This window comes from Dunckerocampus dactyliophorus, chromosome 10, assembly GCF_027744805.1.
Source record: "Dunckerocampus dactyliophorus isolate RoL2022-P2 chromosome 10, RoL_Ddac_1.1, whole genome shotgun sequence".
In the NCBI taxonomy this organism is placed as follows: Eukaryota; Metazoa; Chordata; class Actinopteri; order Syngnathiformes; family Syngnathidae; genus Dunckerocampus; species Dunckerocampus dactyliophorus.
This window is the reverse complement of record NC_072828.1, coordinates 22,741,718-22,763,219: the sequence shown is the minus strand read 5'-3', so window position 1 is coordinate 22,763,219 and position 21,502 is coordinate 22,741,718. Positions and strand designations below refer to the sequence as shown.

At 40.4% G+C, this 21,502-nt stretch overlaps 1 protein-coding gene across 12 annotated transcripts in view; it reads left to right on the top strand.

Annotated features, from left to right (window-relative positions):
• The window catches only part of sgip1a (SH3GL interacting endocytic adaptor 1a), a 50,015-nt gene that overhangs the window by 15,520 nt on the left and 12,993 nt on the right, over positions 1 to 21,502 (top strand). For 2 of the 12 annotated variants that reach the window (XM_054788964.1, XM_054788960.1), the window contains exons 3-18: positions 3,138 to 3,201; positions 3,545 to 3,569; positions 3,763 to 3,783; positions 4,314 to 4,376; positions 4,514 to 4,579; positions 5,090 to 5,260; positions 10,377 to 10,388; positions 11,229 to 11,250; positions 11,362 to 11,446; positions 12,748 to 12,836; positions 15,103 to 15,171; positions 16,422 to 16,496; positions 16,682 to 17,452; positions 18,285 to 18,406; positions 18,645 to 18,792; positions 19,938 to 19,997. In XM_054788964.1, the coding sequence (XP_054644939.1) occupies positions 3,138 to 3,201; positions 3,545 to 3,569; positions 3,763 to 3,783; positions 4,314 to 4,376; positions 4,514 to 4,579; positions 5,090 to 5,260; positions 10,377 to 10,388; positions 11,229 to 11,250; positions 11,362 to 11,446; positions 12,748 to 12,836; positions 15,103 to 15,171; positions 16,422 to 16,496; positions 16,682 to 17,452; positions 18,285 to 18,406; positions 18,645 to 18,792; positions 19,938 to 19,997 (1,863 nt within the window). The remainder of the gene's footprint in view (positions 1 to 3,137; positions 3,202 to 3,544; positions 3,570 to 3,762; positions 3,784 to 4,313; positions 4,377 to 4,513; positions 4,580 to 5,089; positions 5,261 to 10,376; positions 10,389 to 11,228; positions 11,251 to 11,361; positions 11,447 to 12,747; positions 12,837 to 15,102; positions 15,172 to 16,421; positions 16,497 to 16,681; positions 17,453 to 18,284; positions 18,407 to 18,644; positions 18,793 to 19,937; positions 19,998 to 21,502) is intronic. The other 10 variants (XM_054788963.1, XM_054788967.1, XM_054788971.1 and 7 more) reach the window with 7 other exon arrangements.

Genomic DNA, 21,502 nt, shown 5'->3' with positions numbered 1-21,502 from the left:
ACGTGGAAAAACCACGTCGATTTCAAATGTTCTTCAGTGTCTACTTTAATTCATCTACTCTCCCAGAATCAGATTACTTGCTTCTCGATAGAACACGCTAATTAAATTAGCACTTTGTCTGCATCCTTATGACAGGAACTTATTATGGCATGTGTTCTCATGTAGTTGTCACATTTATACTATCCAGTCACAAATAGCTTTTCTCTGTAGAATTACATTCACGCTCACATGTATAAATGTAAAGATATCAGAAAAATACCAAAAAAGTGTGTGGGGGTTTACGCTTCCTTATTATACCTACATTTGAACAATTAAGTTGCTTTTGAAAAGCAAAAGTACATTTTCCAGTATCTTCGCTGAGCTTCAGATGCCAACACTCCTGTTGCAAAAGTAGGTGTGCCATATTAAAAATCTATATTTTTAATAGAGATTGCTAGATTTTATTGTGTAACATGTCACTGAAAGTTGGGAATTCTCAATGGCAGCTGGAAGTAGGTACACCAAAATGTATTGGTTTTTTTTTTTTTTGTTTATATTGTGACTGTGTGGCTCTTGTTGTCCAGCACTCATTTATAGAAATGAGATATGCTTTAGTAATAGACTAATTTGTTACCATCCTTTTATTTCATACACAGATGAAGTGGTGGTGAATGTAAGTGCAAGGCACAGGTCAAGAACATGATTGTGTTACTATGTGCGTGTGTCCGGTTGTGTCTGGGTGTGTGTTACATGCTGGGAGCCGCATCAGATTGCTGCTCTGGAGTTCACTGTGTGTGCGCGCATATGCGAAGCTGAGGAAGTACATATGGAGAGATAGGTTGGTCGGTCAGGTCAAAAGCTGTGGAGGATGAGGAAGAATGAGAGCCAAATAAGTAAAGAACACATGGAGGGTGACAACTGGGCTTTCATATGGGGTAAGAGTGGCCTTTTTGATTATACCAATACAATCTACACTTAAACTAACTGATCAAGCAATGAGTCAACAAAATGAAGACCAGTTAATTTGTATTCAATTCATATTGTGATAAATGGAACAGTACAGTGCCATGATCTGATGTGATGACAGAATTGCGTTTCCGGTTAAAGTTAAGATTTGTAAATTGAAGCTGACAAAGTTAGTCTATTGAAGCAAAGTCTGTTGACGGATTGTGATTTCGTTCTTAGATGTATTTATCGTAGAAATAGAGTGGAATTTCAGGCCCGTAATGACTTATTTGAACCCTGATTTAAATGATGATTATACAGTGTCTATGGGGGTGTCACAAGAAATCGTGTGACAAGATCTCGAGAGATTAAAACGTGACAAGATGTTTCATTTGAAAAATAATGTCTCATGGGCACTATGACTGTGATGATAATACATTAATTAATGAATCACACAATAAATGAAAATGTGCTCAATAACTGAATATATTGCCATGTGCATGCATGTCGGTTTTCCACATCTCTTGCCTCCATACAGCAGGAAGAGGGTTCACTCTGTGCATCGGTTTCAGAACCTCAGCGTGTTTGTTCCTTAGAATAACGGCATGAATGGAGTGGGCCCTTCTGTCAGTCATAGTCTCTTGTGTCGGTGGGTGGAGGCAGAGCCGCTAGCATACACACAAAGTGCAGACTAGTAGTAGAAATTAAATGACTACATTGCAATATATTGTTATATATATTTTTTATATCTTTTCATTGTACTTTTCTTAAAAGTAATGTAGTAATATAACCTTGTCTTGTCTCGTTCTTGACGACCCAACAGTGTGTATTGTCTTGCCTCGTGACACCCCTATATTCAATTTATTTTGTTTAATAACAGTTGGGTGCACAAGTTTGAATTCATTTTGTTTCGTCTCTAATCCACATCTAACCCACGTCTTGTGTTGTTGATACACTGTGTGAGTCCAGTGGTAGTGTTAATTTATTTTTTATCACAAAACATCCTTCCTTGTTAGAATCCAGTTAGCTAGCTAAGCAAAATGGGAACCGAAACCCGGAAGTTACGTTGCCCGTCTATGGTGTCGTCAGCAGTTGACTCTCAAAAATGTTAACACAAAACACATTTTTGTAGCTTTACAATTCTAGTTTTACATACAGTACATAAAACATTTCTAAATGTATATAACATTTAAATAAGTAATAAACATAGGTATGATTTGTGCTGATATCAGATATCGATCTGATGCAGCACAATTCCTACATGTGTTTATTACTTGTTTTGTGTTGTGGAATGTTAGAAAAAGCTTTATCAATTGAGATTATTCAAACACAGGAAAAACAGGCCCATTTACTTATTTATGCATCTGGGCTACAGTTTTATCGTCATTGTAGTGGGGCTCAAGGTGCTCAATGAAGCGGTTAAACCCGACAGTACTACCACCGACAGGGGCTGGCTCTTCTCTGTTATAGCCAATGAATTTTAGGCAGGGAGGTTTTTCCAGTCTTTGCAAATGTTTCGGACAGCGTCGGTGTTCCGAAAATCCTCATGCCGTTTTTTGTGATGTTGCTCAAATGCCACCAAATGTTTTCTGCCACCACGGAAAACAAAAAACTGCCACATGGCCGACATCAGTCCTACTCCTTGCTATTGTCAGCATGTTAGCACACGCTGTTGTTGTGATCACGTCGTCTCTATCTGTGAGTGCTGCTGGATAGAATTGCTGGGGTGGAGTCTGGAATGGACTACTTGTATCGGACTATAAGTATCGGAGACTTTAGATGCAGGCTGATATAATCTGATACTTGTTTTTTGCTGATATATGACCGATACCAATATCGGCTCGGGACTCCCCTATAAATAATTATTTTTTTTCCTGAATGCACAACTTTGGTTATTCTCTCCCCATAGTCATATAAAGATCTTGGTACATTGATTTTCATCATGCTAATGGCTTTTCCAATTAAAATAGCTCATGTGCGTCACAAGGCTACTTCCATCTATTATGTCCATGAACAAAGATATCATTCCGAGAAAGTGTTTTCCTTCAGAGTCATGCAAAGAATCTATATTACCAAAAATAAAAGGTCAAATAATACTGTAAATGAACACAGCCTGCATTGGATATTTTATAGCTGGAGGACATGTCCCCCTCTTTGCACTCTACAGTATTTTTACCTCATGCAATTACTCATCAATTATCTCTTTTTCTCAGGATTGAAAAAACGTACCAGGAAGGCCTTTGGTATACGGAAGAAAGAGAAAGACAGTGACTCTGCGTAAGTTGTTCTCCGTTGGTCATCATCTCCAACCAGGTCATTTCGATTGATTACTGCTGAACGTATTTGTGTATTGCATAACAATTAGGAGCAACGACAGGATCAATTTTAGGTTCATTTTCTTCCAAAGCAGGTTAGATAGCTACTCATGCCACATTTTCAGAGGTTAGATATACTGTGATGGTGTGGAATGTAATTGCTACCAAAAAAAACATTACTTAGGACATGCTTATTGGCTGCTGTGCATGCCAATCTTTTTGGAGTCTGATTTGGTATGGACTTAAGGCATTTCTTCAATTCCATGTATATTCTCATTTCTCCTCTCTTCTTTTATTTCATACAGGGGGTCCCCAGACAGAGAGGGAGGTGTAAGTACCTGTACATATACACAGTATGCGGTTTTTAGAACATTGACTTTTAAAAATGCATTAAATTATTGTTGTAGGAAACTACACAGATGGTTTGATTTGATTTGTTTGTCGTAACTATTTCTTCTGACATTAAAAAGCAAGACTGAATCAATCATCCACTTTTAATGTGTTTGTCCTTTTCACTGGCCAGGAAACCCAAGAGATTGAATCGGTACTGAAACCAGTCCTCGTAGCAGACTAGCCTATACTGTAGAGTAGAGAGCAGTATATGCATCTAGACCAGGGGTCGCCAACGTTTTTCCTTGTGAGAGCCACTTTTGCAAAATGAAAATGACCAAGAGCTACTCGTTTTTGTAACATTTATTTTCAGAGCTTATTTTAAACCCAAACAAAGCGAATATGCTTGTTTTACCAGAACATTAACAAAATGCTGGTGTCCACAACTCACATTTTGTATTTCAGAATGCATTTCTTTCTACTGTTCTTTCATTATTAACTGGAAACCTGAATGAAAGGCAGGCTTGCGGGTATCTCATGTGGTCGTGGGGGGCTACCTGGTGACCCCTGATCTAGACTCTTTAGCTATCATTGTTGTTTCCATTAGATTACCATGGATTGCTATTCATAAAAATAAAAAGTCAGTTGCATTAGATTGATTTGTGTGAGCAGTAGACTCCAAATATTACTTTGCTATTCTAAGGTTGCCTGATGGCAGTCTGTTTTGTAATCTTCTTTTCTCAGTCTCAAAGAAAGACCAATGGCGCTCCAAATGGATTCTATGGAGAAATTGACTGGGACAGATATGTAAGAACCTATTCAGTTATTATCACACATAGGAAACTACCGTAATGTGTAGCAAGATTATATTGAATCACTTCAAGTGACGATCGGGCAATTTATCTCCCGATAGAAATTCTAAACAGAGCTTTACTGTGTTTCAGAACTCCCCTGAATTGGATGAAGAGGGTTATAGCATCAGACCTGAAGATGAGACTGACAAGCCAAATATCCTCATGCAGTACTCGATGGATCTGATTTTACCAAGGATGATCAAAACCCTTCTCCGGATTCCTTTAGTACACATGATTATCATGTGCAGTTGGTAGTCGGCTGTCTTTCACATGAAACCCATTTTGGACTAAAATACAACCTTACATAGTTCAAAAAGATGGATTTTATGTCCAAATTTGCATCACAGCCATGTGCTCACAGTACTGTATAGTAGAAAATTGTACATAAAGCAAATCACTCTATTACCTGTAACATCTGCAGCAATGCGGACCAAAACAGTGCCAAGTCCTGTTGCAACACACTTCACAAACGTGGCAATGCTTCACATACAATAGTTCACATACAGTGGACAAAATGAATGCATGTGTTTTGCATTTATGCAAAAATACTTAGCATCGGCAGGCTAATTTCACAAGGGATGAAGCTCTGAGGATCACATTGTTGCCTTGCTGTTGGTTTTGTTGGGTGAACAAACATGAACTTTCCTTGACTCTTCTCGACCACATTGCCCTAAGTCACATTTCTTCTCCTCTGATGAGTCAGAAGAAGAGGAGGACCACAGGAAGAAGTTCAAAATTAAGATTAAACCCCTCCCGGCCGATCAAGTTGTGGCAGTGCCCTCGTTTGAAGAGCTCAAAGCCTCCATAGGCAACATTTCTCTATCCCCATCTCCTCTGGTGAGTAATATGGACATTGTTGGTGTTCAGTGTGTTGTGTTGTGTCGTATGTGAGATGTTTATACTGACTGTGTCAATTACTCATTTTCATCCTCTTGAATTCTGCTTTATAGTGTTACTGCTCATTAGGAAAGGTCTATAATATTATACAGTGACTCAAAATGGCCACGAAATACATTTTGAAAGTTATCACATAATTTATCTTCTTCTAAGAATCTGTCATTTTTGGTTTAGAAGCACGCTCCTCATACATTACAGAGAACTAACTGAACCCCGCATGGGCAAGCGTTTGGCGACGGAGGCAAGGAAAAACTCTTTTTAGGGAAGTAACATCAAACAGAATCCAAGCTCTCTGGTCCGGCCATCTGTCTCGACCGGTTGGGATGAAATAAAGAGAGAGAGACAGAGTTGAGGGACAGCTGGAAGCAGGTTGTCCCAACCACAGGGAGAGAGAGAGAGAAACTGTTTAGTAGCAGCACACCTAACAGTAGCTGTATCCATAGTAACAGACATAATGTAATAAGGAAATTTAGATATAGCGGTAGGAAAGCTAGAGAGACAAAGAAGGAGAAAGGGAAGCTTCGTGTATCATGTACACAAGTACAAGTCTAAGCCTATGGCAGCATAATTAAGAGATGGCCCAGGAGATGCCAGAATCAGCCGTGCTATAAACTTTTATGTTGGACCTCCCTTTTACTGTAATTAACAGTAACAGAAATATAAACAAACCACTATTTTGCTTTCCTTGCATCTGCATATAAATGGAACTATTCCTAGTTTGTATTCTAGACTCAAGACAAATCATTAAACCTAAAGTTCAACATGATTATCCATTTCTACTAGATGTTCCAACTTCAGTTTTGTTGTGATGTTTTGGTCGAGCTCCCAGTGACCTCAGAATTCTCCCATTCATGTAGCATCTGCGGCACAAAGCAGTCTCATCACATCTGCTGATGCCGGGCTGCCAAAACAGCACAGTGTGAAAATAGTGTTCCATTAACAGTAAAAGTGCTTTGTTAATCATAGCAAAAATTAGCAGTAGCATTTGTGGCAAGAATGTAATTCCTCTATTCAGCACAGAGGATGGTAGCTTCAGTTGACCATACTGAATAATTTAGATAGGAAAGTGGGCACACAGAAATCGTGTGTCATTTAACTGTTTGAGGTTGCCTGTAGTCACATGAGCTCTGGATCTCAATAATTAATTTGTGCTTCAGTGGCATCACCCGCTATTGACCACAGCTTTGTTGACTCGATCAGGTGTGAAGGTCTTTTTATGCTGGCAGTGGTTGTGTTCATTTGTGAAAGTATAGGTACAGTATATGATGACAGTTGTTGCCCATATCAGTACATTTCTTGTTGTGTATATTCGCCATCAAAGATCAACCAAATTATGAGGTAGAGCTTATAGGATATTTCTCCTTTTCCCTTTAAAGCCTAGGTTCCCAAAGTGGGGTACGTGTACCCCCAGGGGTACGCCAGTTGTCATCGGCGGTATGTGAATAAAAATGAAAAACAATTAGCGCCTAACACTCACAATTAAGACGGCGCATGAACGCCTCGTAGTGCAGAGCGCACAGTCGGAGCACAAAGAAAGAAGGAGACAGAGCATGAAGTTCTTCATTTCTGTGAGTTAAATTTGATGATTATGTTGTGCATTAAGTGAGTGAGTGTTTAATCTTGCAGATTTTATTTATATTAGGGTTCCAATCCCCGCACTGTGAAAACTTGTCTAGAGTGTGGGGTGCATGGCTTCAAGTCAATTGTCTGAAGGGGTACGTGGCTGTAAAAAGTTTGGGAACCACACATGCAAAAACAAAAAAAAAGCATTTCACGCACATACACGTCACACGGGCACTACCTACATACAGTATTATTGCACAATCTATGTACTCACTCTAAGCCATTCATGCTCTGCTGGACTTGTGCGCCATTCCCCCTCATGCTCCTGGTCCCCGCTAGCCTGCGCTCACACTGAGCAATAGTGCTACAGTCTGTTTGCCTGTCCCATCACTTCTACTGTGCTATTTTACTGCACTTTCCTTGACTTTGTGGATTATTATTTTGTATTTATTACCTTATTTCAAGTCATTTTGATTATTTGTACTACGGAAGGTTCAGGTTTCATGACTTATTTGCAAGAGGACGGATCGCATTAATTACATACTACGTTTTTACTACGCACATTGCATGTGCATATGTGCATGTGCATAGAATTGTGCCAGCCCCGGCCTACCTTTTCCAATTGTGCCAAAGGAGGGGATGTTGGCCGTGCCTGGGTGTGAATCGGTGCGCTTGCACTAGTCAAACATGTTGTGCTTTAGTTGTTAAGTGGGCCTAGTGTGAGTATGCTCTAATTCAGGCGTGAGTAATTCATTAAATAAGTTTTAACCAGCTGCACGGTGGCCTAGTGGTTAGCATGTTGTGCCAGACGGTCAGGAAATCTGGAATATCTGGGTTTGAATCTTGTCTTGGGCATCTCCGTGTGGATTTTGCATGTTCTCCCCAAGCATGCGTGGGTTTTCTCCCGGGTACTCCCACTTTCCAAAAACATGCATGTTGGCGACTGTAAATTGTCCATATGTATGAATGTAAGTGTGAAAGATTGTTTGTCTATATGTACCTTGCGATTGGTTGGCGACCAGTCCAGGGTGTACGTTTTACCTCTCGCCAAAAGTCAGCTGTGATAGGCTCCAGCATACCCCCACGACCCTAGTGAGGATAAGCGGCATAGAAGATGGATGGATGGATGGATGGATGGATGGATGGATGGATGGATAAATGACAGGACAGGATTATATGTACAAATAAACTGACGATTTAAATGAAAATAAGCATCTGAAAATGTATTTACCATAGTCTCCGAGCAATGAGGTGTTGCGTTCAAAGACACCACATAATTTAAGTAGAATTCACATCTTTTTTAGTGTGTTTTCTGGGATTTCCAAGCACACTTAAATGCAGATAAGAATATCCACTTATTGTTATTTTTTTGTCTTTCTGTTTATTTAGACCACGCAAACATGCATAATAAAGATGATGTTGTGAGTGCACCTCGAGAACGAGGAACTGTTTTTCCCAGAACGAACAGACTACAGATGTATTTGCGAGTTGGAGATACACATGTGGTGTTTGAACTTGGACTGCTGTTGATGTGTTCAGGTCAGATTAACGTTATAAAGGAGCGTTAGACTCTGTGTCACCCTGTAGGGACGCTATACTGTGCCTCCGTCCATCTGCTGTCATAACACAGGTGTGGCTTGCCATGATGCTCATGCATTAATTAGGCTAAAAGTTTTAATGTAATTGTTTAAATAAATAACGTTAGCATGTTTTTTTTGACAGCCGTAGTTGTAACACATTGATTAGTTCCAGCTCCAATAACACTCGTCTCTCGTTTGCTGTTGTTCACTACCGACACAGGACACTAAGAAGCTAAATGGTCGATGAGTGCCGTGATTTTGGTAAATGTATGCGCACGCACGGATTTACATAGGCAGAAGTAAAATAAATGTTTTAATCCACACTTGAATCAAAGCTATTTAATTTAATTTTCTTTCTAAAAGGCAGAATTTTAGCTACACTTCTTGTTCGGTGTATGTGTATGTCATTGTATGGCGTATTATGTTGAATTATAATAATGCACTACACATTCACAATCACAGTATTTATTGAATACATTTGATGCAGTTGATGATGTACACAGACTGCTTGCTTTATCCTCTCCTCATTCATGTACTGTAGTTTAGTCGTATATAATTTTTTGTTCTATTTCCCCTTTTTTGCCTCTATTATCCTTTTGTAGAGGAGTCCGGTAAGCCTTTGCTTTGCATGTACATATGTTTGTGTTTTGGCGTTTTTAATTGAATATTTTTGCCATGTAGATATATATTTTTAGATTAATTTATAGACAAATCATACTTATGCTGCAAGGTTTGCATATTTTCACATCCCAATCACTTAAAGTACAAGGGCTTCCACATTGTATTTGAATTGCTGAACACTGCACACAGTAGGGAGACTGTGTGTGTGTGTGTGTGTGTGTGTGTGTGTGTGTGTGTGTGTGTGTGTGTGTGTGTGTGTGTGTGTTCAAAATTCAAAGTGCATTTTAAAACCGTATTTACAGTAATGAACCAGTCCTAAATTACTGTATATATTTGCCATTTCATATTTACAAATAAAATAATAGTTGCAAAGTAATCAAGTTTAAAGTAAAACAGCAATCCTAAAATTACAACATTTTGTGTGGGATGCACATTTTAATATTTAAATACTTTATTTTTTAAACTAATACAGTGCAGTTGTTTTCATGACGTTTTAATTTAAACTATTCTTTACATTGCATACTGCACTGTGTTCATTAAAACAAATCTGAGGCAGTACAGACTAGTGGTGACTCTCAGAGAAGCAAAAAGGTCATGGTCTCATCACTTCCTGTTTACACTGTGAGAACAACAATGATTGGTTATGAGAAGCGGCGTTGCACACTGTCCTGCTCCAATGAAATGAATAGCTCCCTGCATGCCCCTCCCCCGGTTGCGTCACTGTAATCACTCATGGCTCACTGCACAACTGGAGCACGCACATGAGCGAGGGGTGGAGATGGGAAGGGTTGATGGCGTGACACAGGCAGATGGCGAGGTTACAATATAAATTAAAGAGGTGAAACAAGTAGAAAAGACAATAGAGGAGAAAATAAAAAGAAATTATTAGATGGCAATATTAGTGTTGGGTTTAAAAACAGGTGGCTAGAACATAAAACATTAAAATATACATAGGAGAAAGGAAGCTTTGCAATTTGTTCTCATACCATTGCCTCTCTTCGGCCATCTTAAACCATTTTATCCTGTTTTTCTATTTATACTTAATAATATAATAGAAATCGGGAAACATTTTATGCACACAAATGAAAAAACAAAACATCTATGTGGAGAAAAAAATTATACTCGTTCTAGTTAATCTCATAATGCTGCACAGACCTTTCCTTTAAAATCTTAGAAAGATTGCATCCTTCACTCTTGCTGCACCTATCATCCTCTGATTCATATGATGTCTGTTACTGATTTGTTACTCTCTGATCAGGTGTCTCTTCTCTCTTCCTTTTTGCTGGTCACAGAGACGTAGCCCGGTAAGTGTCCCTTTTCCTCCGTCTTCCTTCGTCGAGCTAAATATGTCACTTGGCTTCACTTGGTTAAACACAAGAGATACATAGCGTACATACATACTGTAGATAGATGGGATCAGTGGCTGAAGTGATGGCTTGAAACTCTCAAAGTAAATATCAAAGGTATAAATAACACGTGTACAGTCAAAGATACATTTAGATACATGTACTGTGTTTCCTGATTCTCACGATTACGTGTGTGCATGTTTACTTGCTTTCCATTATGCTTCGTACTTGATCCCTGTACTGAGATTTCCAACAGCACTTTGAAGTCTAACTTCAGTCACTTCCCGTTGAGTCTTCTCATATCCTCTGATCTCTTCTTTGGCTTTTTTCTCTCACGTTTTTTCCTTATGTTGTCTCTCTGCCGTCTATGCCTCGTGTTCATACATGCATGCACATACTGTAGACATGACTGTTTAAGAACACAGTTGAACAGGCAGTATCATTTCTGTGTTACCTTTCCAATAGCAGTTAATTGTCTTTTGCTGGTGTCTTCTCAGTAGTTGTTTTGCTCTTAAGCCTGTATTGAAAGCCTTCCGTTGTCACATAAACAATGTGAATCGTTTGTAATGTTGTGGATTAAATATTTTGGAATTTATTAAAAAAAAAAAAAAAAAATCTTCCTTCAATTTTTTAATCCAGTCTTTTTATTTTTTTGCCCAGAAAGGGAATAATTTGAGGAAAAAATTTCAGTCATCTCTTGGTTAACGCAGTGGTCGAGTAAATCTAGTTTAATTTACTTGGTTAAATTGTAGCGATATGTGAGTTTGGGGTTTTTGAACTTTATTTTTCATGTTTTAGGGGTTGAAAAGTAACACCTCCTGTAAGTATGAGTTTTGTTACACCATTTGCTCAGCTTCCTATTAAATCATAAAGAACTAGTAGAATGTGATGTACAAGTCTTACGTTAGACACGTAAAAATGTGATGCCCAGGTAAAGAGATCGTCAGACCACGACGTGTTGTTCCTTCCGTGCCTACTACGGCCCCCACACCAGCTCCTGCACCACCAGCCCCCAGGTATCTACTACAGTGTTCGCTCACGAGGAGTTTATGACTTTGTGTTTGTATACACAGTACTGTACTTGACTGCATAATAATGTAAACTGCCATTAAATGATGTGTAATTGTTCAAATGTACATACATGTGACTTACAATATGCAGTCATCCCTCGTTTATCGCGGTTAATTGATTCGAGACCCGACCACGATAAATAAATTTAAGGTAATGTAATGCACTGTTGCCAACTCCTCAGTAAGAAAAGTACTGTAGCTAATCGCTGTCGTAGAACTTACTCGATGACATCATTGTCTTATTTGCATATTATTTGCATATGATGTTGTAACAGATGCTGTAGGAAAAGCATAACCACGTTGGATAGACAAAAACGTGAGTAAAAACGCTTTAATTACGTTCAGAACTACAAAAAAACTTGATTCTTGGTTGAATTTAAAATTGACCATCACTTCATCAAAATAAAATAACTTTTTTATCTCAGCTAGCACCTCTCCACGTTTAGACAGCGTGATTATTACATCCAGCCTCCATCCTTTGTCTTGCAGTTAGGGCTACTTGTTTAATTTATCACACAACATTCTCCCATTACATGTTCTGACACACTGACAGGTAAAAGACCGAGTGAGGCTTGAGTGTAATGAGAAGAAATTTAATGAAGATTAAGAAACATTTACATTTTAGATGCCACTCTGTAAAACAGGGGGAAATCCACGCCGGCGGCATCGCACCTCACACATGCGTGATTCATTTGCACTTTGGATGCATAGAGCTCCACTAGGCTCTCAGCGTGCCGCAGGACGGGGCGGAGCTCTCGGCAGCACCCGCTGCTGCTCAGTGAGAACAATACAGCAGAACAATACGTGCTTTCACTTTTAAGTCTCCCAATACCAGAAAAATCTCCAACAACGGCAGAAAAAGTCACTAGATTTTTTTGCTAGTCGCTTTTGAGAGAATATGTCGCAAAGAGGGTTTGGAAAGTCGCCAGATTAGCGACCAAGTTGGTAACACTGATGTAATGTCTCAATGTTTTGTGTCATTACTGCCACCTAGAGACCAAAATACTAGATATCACTTGTATTTCAATGTGTTTTGAGTAATAATAGACTACAGTCTACCACGAAACAGCAGTCATTTATTAATTTATTTTCTGAAAAAACGCAATATAGCGAGGGAGCGATAATCGAGGCGCAATATTGCGAGGAATGACTGTATAGTATGTCCTTTCATTACTTGATGACACGAACTGTGTTTAGATGTTGTTTACTCTACAGTGTTGTTGTTTTTTTTTCCCAAAATGTCCCAGCAGTAGTCAAAATACACCAGCCCCGGAAGACACCACAGATTTGTTTGGACCTCCTTTGGAAACAGCCTTTGGAGAACAGAAAGTAGAAGGTAATTTTTGACTCTGTATCTTTGTTACTTTTTATTTCGACTTATCTTGTGGTGACCCTTGTGTGTTCTTCGAATGTGTGTAGAGCAGGGGAAATAATACTGTATATAACAAGACAGAATATCAACCAAAAAAAATCAGTGGAGAAAAAAAAACATTACATAAAGTTCATATTTTCATGTTTTTTTCATTGGAGAAATAAGTACTTGATCCTCATGCAGCTTAGTACCCGGTGGAAAGGATCTTGTACTAGGTTACCAGGGTTGTGCACATTTCAAAAAGGTACATTTTGGTCTTATCAGACCACATCACATTCTCCCAAATAAGGTTGGGCATTGAGTCTCGAGCAACAATGGGAACTGGGACTAACATTCCGATTCTCCTGGGATCGTCAACATTTTTAAATTTTTAGTTTTGATGCCCCTTCCGCCAACCAGTAGAAATAAATTCCATTCTGCCCGGGCTCCAGGCACTATTTCCGTGCTGGGAGGCCCAGTTCTCCGCTGCACTTCCCCGCCTCTCTGGAGCCTCTCCGGGCATGCGCCACAGAACACCTCACCATTATGGCCAGGCTCCGCACACTATTTCTGAGCTGCATGAAGTCCCTTTTCCTGCTAAACTTCCCCACCTTCCACAGAGTCTCGCTGGGTGTGCACAATAGAGCTTCAAGTGCCGTTTTTAGCCGGGCTCTGGGCTGCACTTCCCCACCTTCCGTGAAGCCTCGCTGGGCATGCTCCAGGCTGAAGACCTCGCCGTTCTGTCCGAGCTCCATGCACCATTTCCGGGCTACATGAAGCCCAGCTCCCTGCTCGACATCTCTGCCTACAGCAGAGCATTGCTGGGTGTGCTACAGGCCCCACCCGTTTTCGCCACCTTCCGTGGAGCCTCTGGGTGTGCATAACAGCCTGCCCTCGCTGCCCAAGACCAAGCAACACTGATCAACGCATAAGCATTCACACATGAGATTTTCATAAATCAAGATTTTTCGTTCATATTCAAGTTAAATTGTTTGATATTTGTTGAAAATAGCCCTGCGAGGAATTCATAATAAAGTTCATCCAAAAAGAAAGCTGGTTCGCGCCCACATTTAAACCATGCAAACTTTTATGACCCTGACTTTTAAAAGAATCGGAATTGAGAAATGTTGGGAACCGGAATCATTCAAATTCAAATGCTCGCAACACCTACTGTACCCCCAAGCCTTGTCTGAATCACTTAGTGCCCATATGAGCAGGGGTGCCTTGCGGACACTGCAGGATCGCCCCCAGCTCCCTTCAAATCAATAGCAAGTTCCTTTAGTGTATTTCTGGGCTGATCCTTCTCAGAATAATCCTTACAACACAAGGTGAGATATTGCCATCTTTCTCACCAAGCTTTTTGCTGAAGGAACAGGATTTGTGTGTTTCGTGGTGTGTGGTAGTCAGAATTCTTGCTGGTTGATAGGGGATCAAATACTTATTTCACTAAATAAAATACAAGTTAATTTGCAACCTTTTTTTCCTGAATTTGTTTTGTTGATATTCCGTCTCGGTCTGTTAAAATACACCTACCATAAAAATTATGGGATTATTCATGTCTTTGTAAGGGGGAAAACTTACAAACTAAACAGGGACTGAAAACATTATTTCCCCCACTGTATGTATACGCTTTCTGTCAGTAATTTTCTGTGAAGATTTTATGCGTACAGTATATGCAGTACATTATTTCCCAAAGGCTTTCAGCCAAATCCTGCTTTTTCTTGTTCTCTCCATCCTTTCCTCACGTACAGTATATTCTAACGTCCCTGTTGTTCCCTTAAGGCTTACTTGTCTTTTTTGGTAAATTACTGTGCGTTTGCTTTGGTCACAATTTAAAGTGTCACTCCAAGACATTTGCATGGTGCACCTTGTCAATATGCAGAGTCTGTTGTCTCCTGCTCTCAGTGGGTCCAGTTGGATGTATTGAGGCAGACTCTTGGAGAGCTCTTAGCAGTTACGTAACGCCTACATTTTACATTTCTTTCAGGAAAATAGATTAGATGTTAGATGACTTGTTGTACTGTACAACGTCTTACAGTTATGTATCTGAATGAGGATTAATAAGTTGTAGTGTATTGTATTTTATGTACAATATTGTATCAATATTACATAAAAACCTGAAGCAAGTGTAGTCAAAAAACATTGTCATTTATAATATTGTGTTTTGCACAAAATGTACTATACTGTACCTGGAGTGGTTTATTTTATCTGGCAGCTCATGTTTTGGTGTTCTGTCCCCTCCTGAACCTAGTGGTTCTGTCTGAGACTGATGTGTGGGGGGCTTCACTGTCAGAGTCCTCAAGACCCTTCCCCACAGGAAGTAAGTTTAGAATTTCCTGTTAATTATGGTGTACCTCTTCATCTCCCTGGTGACTATACAAGCATTCATCAAGTCATCTCACAAGCCCCCTTCATCTCCTAAATAACAGACACACTCACAACCTGATGCTGTAATTATAGCACTCAATTTGTCAGCGTTTCCTTTTCATTTCAGCACCCACCTTTCTTGCTGCCTTTCTTGTGCTTTTGGCATGGTGGTGGATGCATGAGTTGTGTTGCATGGTTGATGTTTTTGGGGGCCATCTTTCATAGGTCGAGCTTTAATCTGTACCTGTGAAATCATTTCATCCAACCAAAAGTACAATAAGTCAGGGATGTACTCACACCTGGGCGCAATCGCCCCTCCTCTCATTTGTGCTATGGTCGATCTCTTTGTACCATCGCTTGTACGTAGCCGTATTACTGCAATTTGGTGGACCGTATGTGCCGTGCGATGGAGAGGTGACCAGTCCAGCATGTAGTCCACCTATCACCCCAAATCAACTGGGATTAAGCCCAGCTCCCCACAACCCTGAACAGGATAAACTGTAGAAAATCCATGGATGGATGTGCAGTGTGCCGGTTATCATTTCTAACTTGTAGGAGGAGCAATCATATTAATTAAATGATTAATTATTATTAATCATATACATGTCTTTATTACACATGCAGATGTACTTGCGAGTGAGCAAATGTGCCCTGGATTTTTTGCTTTGTGGATTATTTCAAGTATTTCTCTTTATTTCTATTAAGAACGCTGGCTGTTATCTTTAAGAGTTGGTGAACAGCGATCACAATGCGGTCATCCTGTGATGCGTCTAACCATGTGCAATGGTCAATCGTGCAGGACCCTGGCCCGTTTCTTCCAATCGTGCCAGAGGAGGGAAAGTCATCATAATGAGATTACAGTGAACACTGTGAAGTCGTATGAAAACGCAAGCCTCGTTTTGCTACACAAGGCTAAAAATGAGTTATTTCAGTCTGTTATCAGTCAACTAAAACAACGTTTGTGGTGGTCAAATTTAACAGTGGGAAATTTTGAGATGAGTGCATGTTTTTTAGAAGACGTGTGGCCATGGCAGGTGCCGTTTTGTTGTTGTTTTTAAAGACAGCCTCTTTTACATTTCAGCTTGTGTTAGCCAAACAAATTCAACTGACCAAAAGAAATAAATACAGTGTGTAATTAGACATTTGATTAGATATTAATCTCCAGGGCTCTGTTATTGATTGTTTCACTATCAATATCTGCAGCTCCACCTCCACTTCCACCCAAGAATGTCCCAACATCTCCCTTGGCAAATGCCCCTGCTTCCTCAGATAACACTGGTAACATATTTTATGTCTCTCTTGTTTTATCAAACCATTACATCTGAAATGTTTTTTTTAATCTCAGCAGTCTTGATTTGTTTGTACAGTATCTAACGTATGCAGTATGCTGTATGTTTTCCATTGTCTTCTGTTGACTTGTGTGTCCGAGATCTTTTATTGAACAGTTGTTGGGTCTGTGTCAGATGCTTCAGCAGAAGCAGAAAACTCTTCAAGAAAGCCATCCATTGCTGACGTGGATAACTTATTTGGACCAGAGCAGTCTCCCCCAGCAAATGAGGATGCCAGTGACACATGGGTCTGCTTCACTGAAAAGTCTCCTGACCGGCCACCTCTACCAAAGGAACCTGCACCTTCACATCCCTCTTCCCCACCCCTCGAGGAAGCAGCGCCTCCGTTACCCGCCTCTCCCCCACCACCGGAATCTCCTGCCCCACCATTACCTATGTCACCACCTCCTTCCGACGACACTTCATCACATCTGCCTAAGTCTCCTTCTACAAAAGAAGTTCTCAGTGCTTCTTTACCCACTTCCCCACCTCCCTCGGAGGAGCCTGCTGCACCTTCTATCCCTTCTGGGCGTTCTACACCTGATGACCGAAATCCGCTCTCTCCAGCCACTTCCTCACTTTCTTCACCCAAGGAGCTTGCCTTTTCACTCGCTTCCACTCATCCTCCTGTTGATTCACATACCAGCATCACAGCAACTCCCAAACCTAGCACGCCTCCAGCGGTGAAGTCACCTGCTGAGGAAACAGCAACATGCTCCATTCCACCAATCCAGTCAAAGAATATAGATGCCACCCAACCTAAAGAGAATGAAGGTGAAATTTCCACCTCGCCCAAAGATGCAAGCCAGGGCAACCGAAGTACACCTCCACCACCCCCTCCTCCTACGTACCGGGCAGTGGTGTCATCACCCGGTCCAACATCAGGAGCTGGGGGGACGAAAAGTGGTGAGTTGCTCATTAAATACTCTACACCAGTGGTTCTCAGTTGAATTGGCGGGACCAACCATGACCTCTCAATGACAAGTGGCGACCCTAATTGCGTAATTCCCCAATGCCTGCGGGGTTGCTTTGCGGCATTCCTCGGGCGGAATCTTACCACTTTTTAGATTTTTATGGCTGTTGGGCAGGTGGACAGCTCGTCCTCCACAACCCATGGAACTCATCATACGCAACATGAAAAGAATTATGTTTTCACAGCCACAACATTTTATATACTCAAATATTTCTTTTTGTGGTCAAGCGATGTGGACCTTCCAGGAGCTCCAACTGTTGTGATGTGGTGATGAGCGGAGCTTGGTCGTTTATCAGGCGCTAACTGCATGTTGATTTTTCAGCTGTTTCGATCATCACTCATCCTTAAGCAGACATTACTCGGGCATTTGATTGTTCTATAAGATGGGCTGAGTGAAGACATTATTCATACTGAGACGTATTTGGACGTCACTCGTGCTGTACTATCTACCGTCCATAACCAAAGCATTAAAATTTGCCGCCATTATGATGTAAATATTTAGATCGAGGCAGAGAGAGACGTAGTCGTTAAACAGCTGTATGGGACAGAGCCTTCAGTGTGTACATTATGTGGCACTATTGACCAAATCGCCTTGAAGACAATATATTACTTCAACATAATGTTTCATAGGGAAGCAAAGTCCATAAATGTGCATTCATGTTTACTTCCAAAGCTTTTTGTGACCTGGAAATAGTGAGATTTTCCTTCTGCCTACATCTAAAACATAACATTGTCATCATTATTATGTTATGGTTTTCTTTATAGGTTCTTCTTCTCCTGTACGACCTGCCACTCCTTCAGCAGTCAACCCCACTCCACCTCCTCCTCCGCCCCGCCCCCCTTCCAGACCCAAACTTCCTCCTGGAAAACCATCTGTAGGAGATACTGTAAGTACATTTCGGTTATTTTATAGCACAATAACAGCTACCACAGGACACAGAGTTGAGCACTGGCAGGTCTGCTCAACTCTAGAGAGAGTGCAAGACATAGGCCATATCACAATTACTATAAAATCATAGTTACTGTAGTTTGGGGAGTGCCGTTTATTTTGAGTAAATGTCTTCCTGGCTTAGCAATGTATATTTTGATAATTTTATTTTGTTTTTTTGTTTGTTTTTTTTCCAGAATCGACCATTTAGTCCACCAGTCCATGCAGCCAGCCCCCCTCCCATTGCTCCTTTGGCACGTGCGGAGAGCACCTCCTCCATCTCCTCAACCAACTCCCTCAGTGCTGCCACCACTCCCACTGTCAGCAAAGACCTCTCCGTGTCAGGTTGGTACATTATCGCCTGTCCCTGAGCTTTGCAGTTGGCCATTTGGAAGCTACATAGTGACGTGTTCAGGAATTAATGCGGCATATTATTGATTTCAACATCACTCAAGCGTGTTTTCCTCGAGAATCATATTAGTGAGTTAGGTCAATACCCACATCAGATAAGTATGTAACAGTTGTTACAGGGGTTGCTATTTATATTAATGGTAGGAAGGGAATATTTTCACTCTGCTTTGAACAAGACATGTTGAAGGCTTGTTGATAGCAGAAACATTACGCACGATCGTGAGGCCATCTTGGCTGATACACTGTTCTCATAGCTATCTTGCACACACACACACACACACACACACACACACACACGCATAGTTTCTAGATATGACACTATCATAATCTCTGTCCGAGAAGCGGTTAGCTGTCCTACTGGGATGGGTTGGTGCCTAACATCCAAACAACTAAAAAGGGAGATTACACCCATTGTACAAAGCAGAACAGGGTTTTGTTGGCAGCTAATCGCCCTCTGTAGCGCTAGCATTGCAGTCGCTTGTATCTACTCCTGTTTGAATTAAATTGTAAACTGTACTTGAGATTCCTAGACTAATTTCACAGCTGTTACAAATAAAAGAATCTGGGAGGATCATTCACCCTGTGAAATGGCCGATCCCAACATTAATAAACACACTATGCATGACTGGGAGGTGTCAACTTAATAACTTGGAGTTATTCATTTAAAGTGCCTAAATGTTCGGCAAGCCTTTTAAGTGTTAAACTGTATCCAATCACATCACAAAATGCAGGGCAGATGGGATAGTAGTAAACCTGTATCGTTTTATAAAATAGACAAATGGAGCAAGGCAGCTGCAGTTAAAATAGTTAACTGTAGCACAGAAGCCATTTGAATTGCTGTTCTTAAACAGATTTATAGGTAGGTAAATGAAATAACGAAAACTAACTTGCTTAACTAGATGTAGACGATAACTTGAACGTATCTTAACTTTAGTCTGTATTTTCATACTTTATTATATCATTGTGTTTATCATTTGTGTGTATATGTATTTTTTACATTTTCATACTTGCTGTTCCATTGGTTTGATTTGCTCTCTTTTGTGCTACCCCGTGTTTTTATTTGTCCTTTGGCTTGTCAGAAGATGATGCTTATGTAGACAAGCTGCCTTCCTTTGGGAGACATTTTGATTCATTTGCAGGTATAGTAGAGATCTCGTCAGAAGGGTGTCTTTGATGCTTTTCATTGCTTTATGACAAAGTAAAGACTATTGATTGTGTTTTCTCTGTAAACGTCAGTCAAATATATGTAGGTAATGGGCCAAATTTAACACTGGTTAATACATGATAGAATATAATTGATGTCCCCATAGTATACACCTGTGTATACAGTATTATATGCACATATGCTTCCTAGGGCCGGTGTACTCCAAGCCCCATTTTCCTCCAAGCAGTACAATTGGGAGTTGTAATGGGTCTCCAAATATCGGCATTTCTGCACTTTTTTGCTGTTACAGTAGTACAAGTATAAGTTGCTACTTGCCACAATGAAAGCAGGTGCAAAAAAAATCAGAAGCATTAATGTGAATGATTGCATCTTGGCATTCACAAAATATATTACAAGAAAAACAACTTAAGTGACATAAACAGTACAATATGTAGATTTGTGTGCAGTTCAGATAACCTCTGGCATACGTATCCCCCAATGCTATTTCTTACAAACATTTGTACTCGTCCCATTTGCATTGTTTATTGAAACATTTTTAAAAAGTTTTTGCGACATTCCCCAATGCCTATATATTTGACTGGACTTACTTATAAAGGTTTGGCTCACAAATGTAGGGATCACAACACAATTGTCTTCATTGTTTTGCTTTTGTCATCACAGATTTTTCCACACACTGATTGCTCATTGTCATTACGATAGCCTGCCTATCTCTCCTTTTTCTCTCCTTTTCTCTGCACTTTCTGCAGATATTCAGTCATGTGCCCCATCATTTGCCCCATCATTTGCCCCAATTACTTGCCATAACATTGAAGGCTATGATGGCACATAAAGCTTCATCCTGCATACCATTCATCACCACATTTGGGTGTCTTTCTCATATAACTGTTAAGGCTCTTCTCTCTGTTTTATGACTGTGCACCAGTGGCTGTCTCACCATGTCACCATGGAAACTTCCTGTCTCTTTTCCAAGCAACACATATTGCATTATGTGTTCATTGAGTGCAGTGCACTCACTCAAAAGAGATACCTTTCGTGAGTCAGTGCCACAGTTCCGTGTTCTAAACAACTTATCTGAAGGCCACTCAAACACACACGCATGCATACTGTCAGATCAGAGCGACTATTAGAGATGTTTGAAGTCTGGCATGAGAATTAGCAGATTTATGAAGGCATGGCATTTGGTATTCCTGCCATCTTCTTCTGATCACTGTTGGAGCATGACACAGCCTCAAAATCAGCCAATCCTGACAGGCCTTAAAGCCGCCACCTCTTCCTACGCTTGAACCCTCACACCTGCCTTTCAAACCTGTCGTTTGTACACTCGCCAGAGAAACACAGCCCTTTGTACCTCCCTCACCATCTGAACACCTGCCATTGCTGTTGTCTTCACGAGGCCTTCAGACAACCCACCTAGTTTAAATCTCATTCACAATACCATTAGTCTTTCCTTCTGTCATTTCCAGGATAGCTTGCAATGTT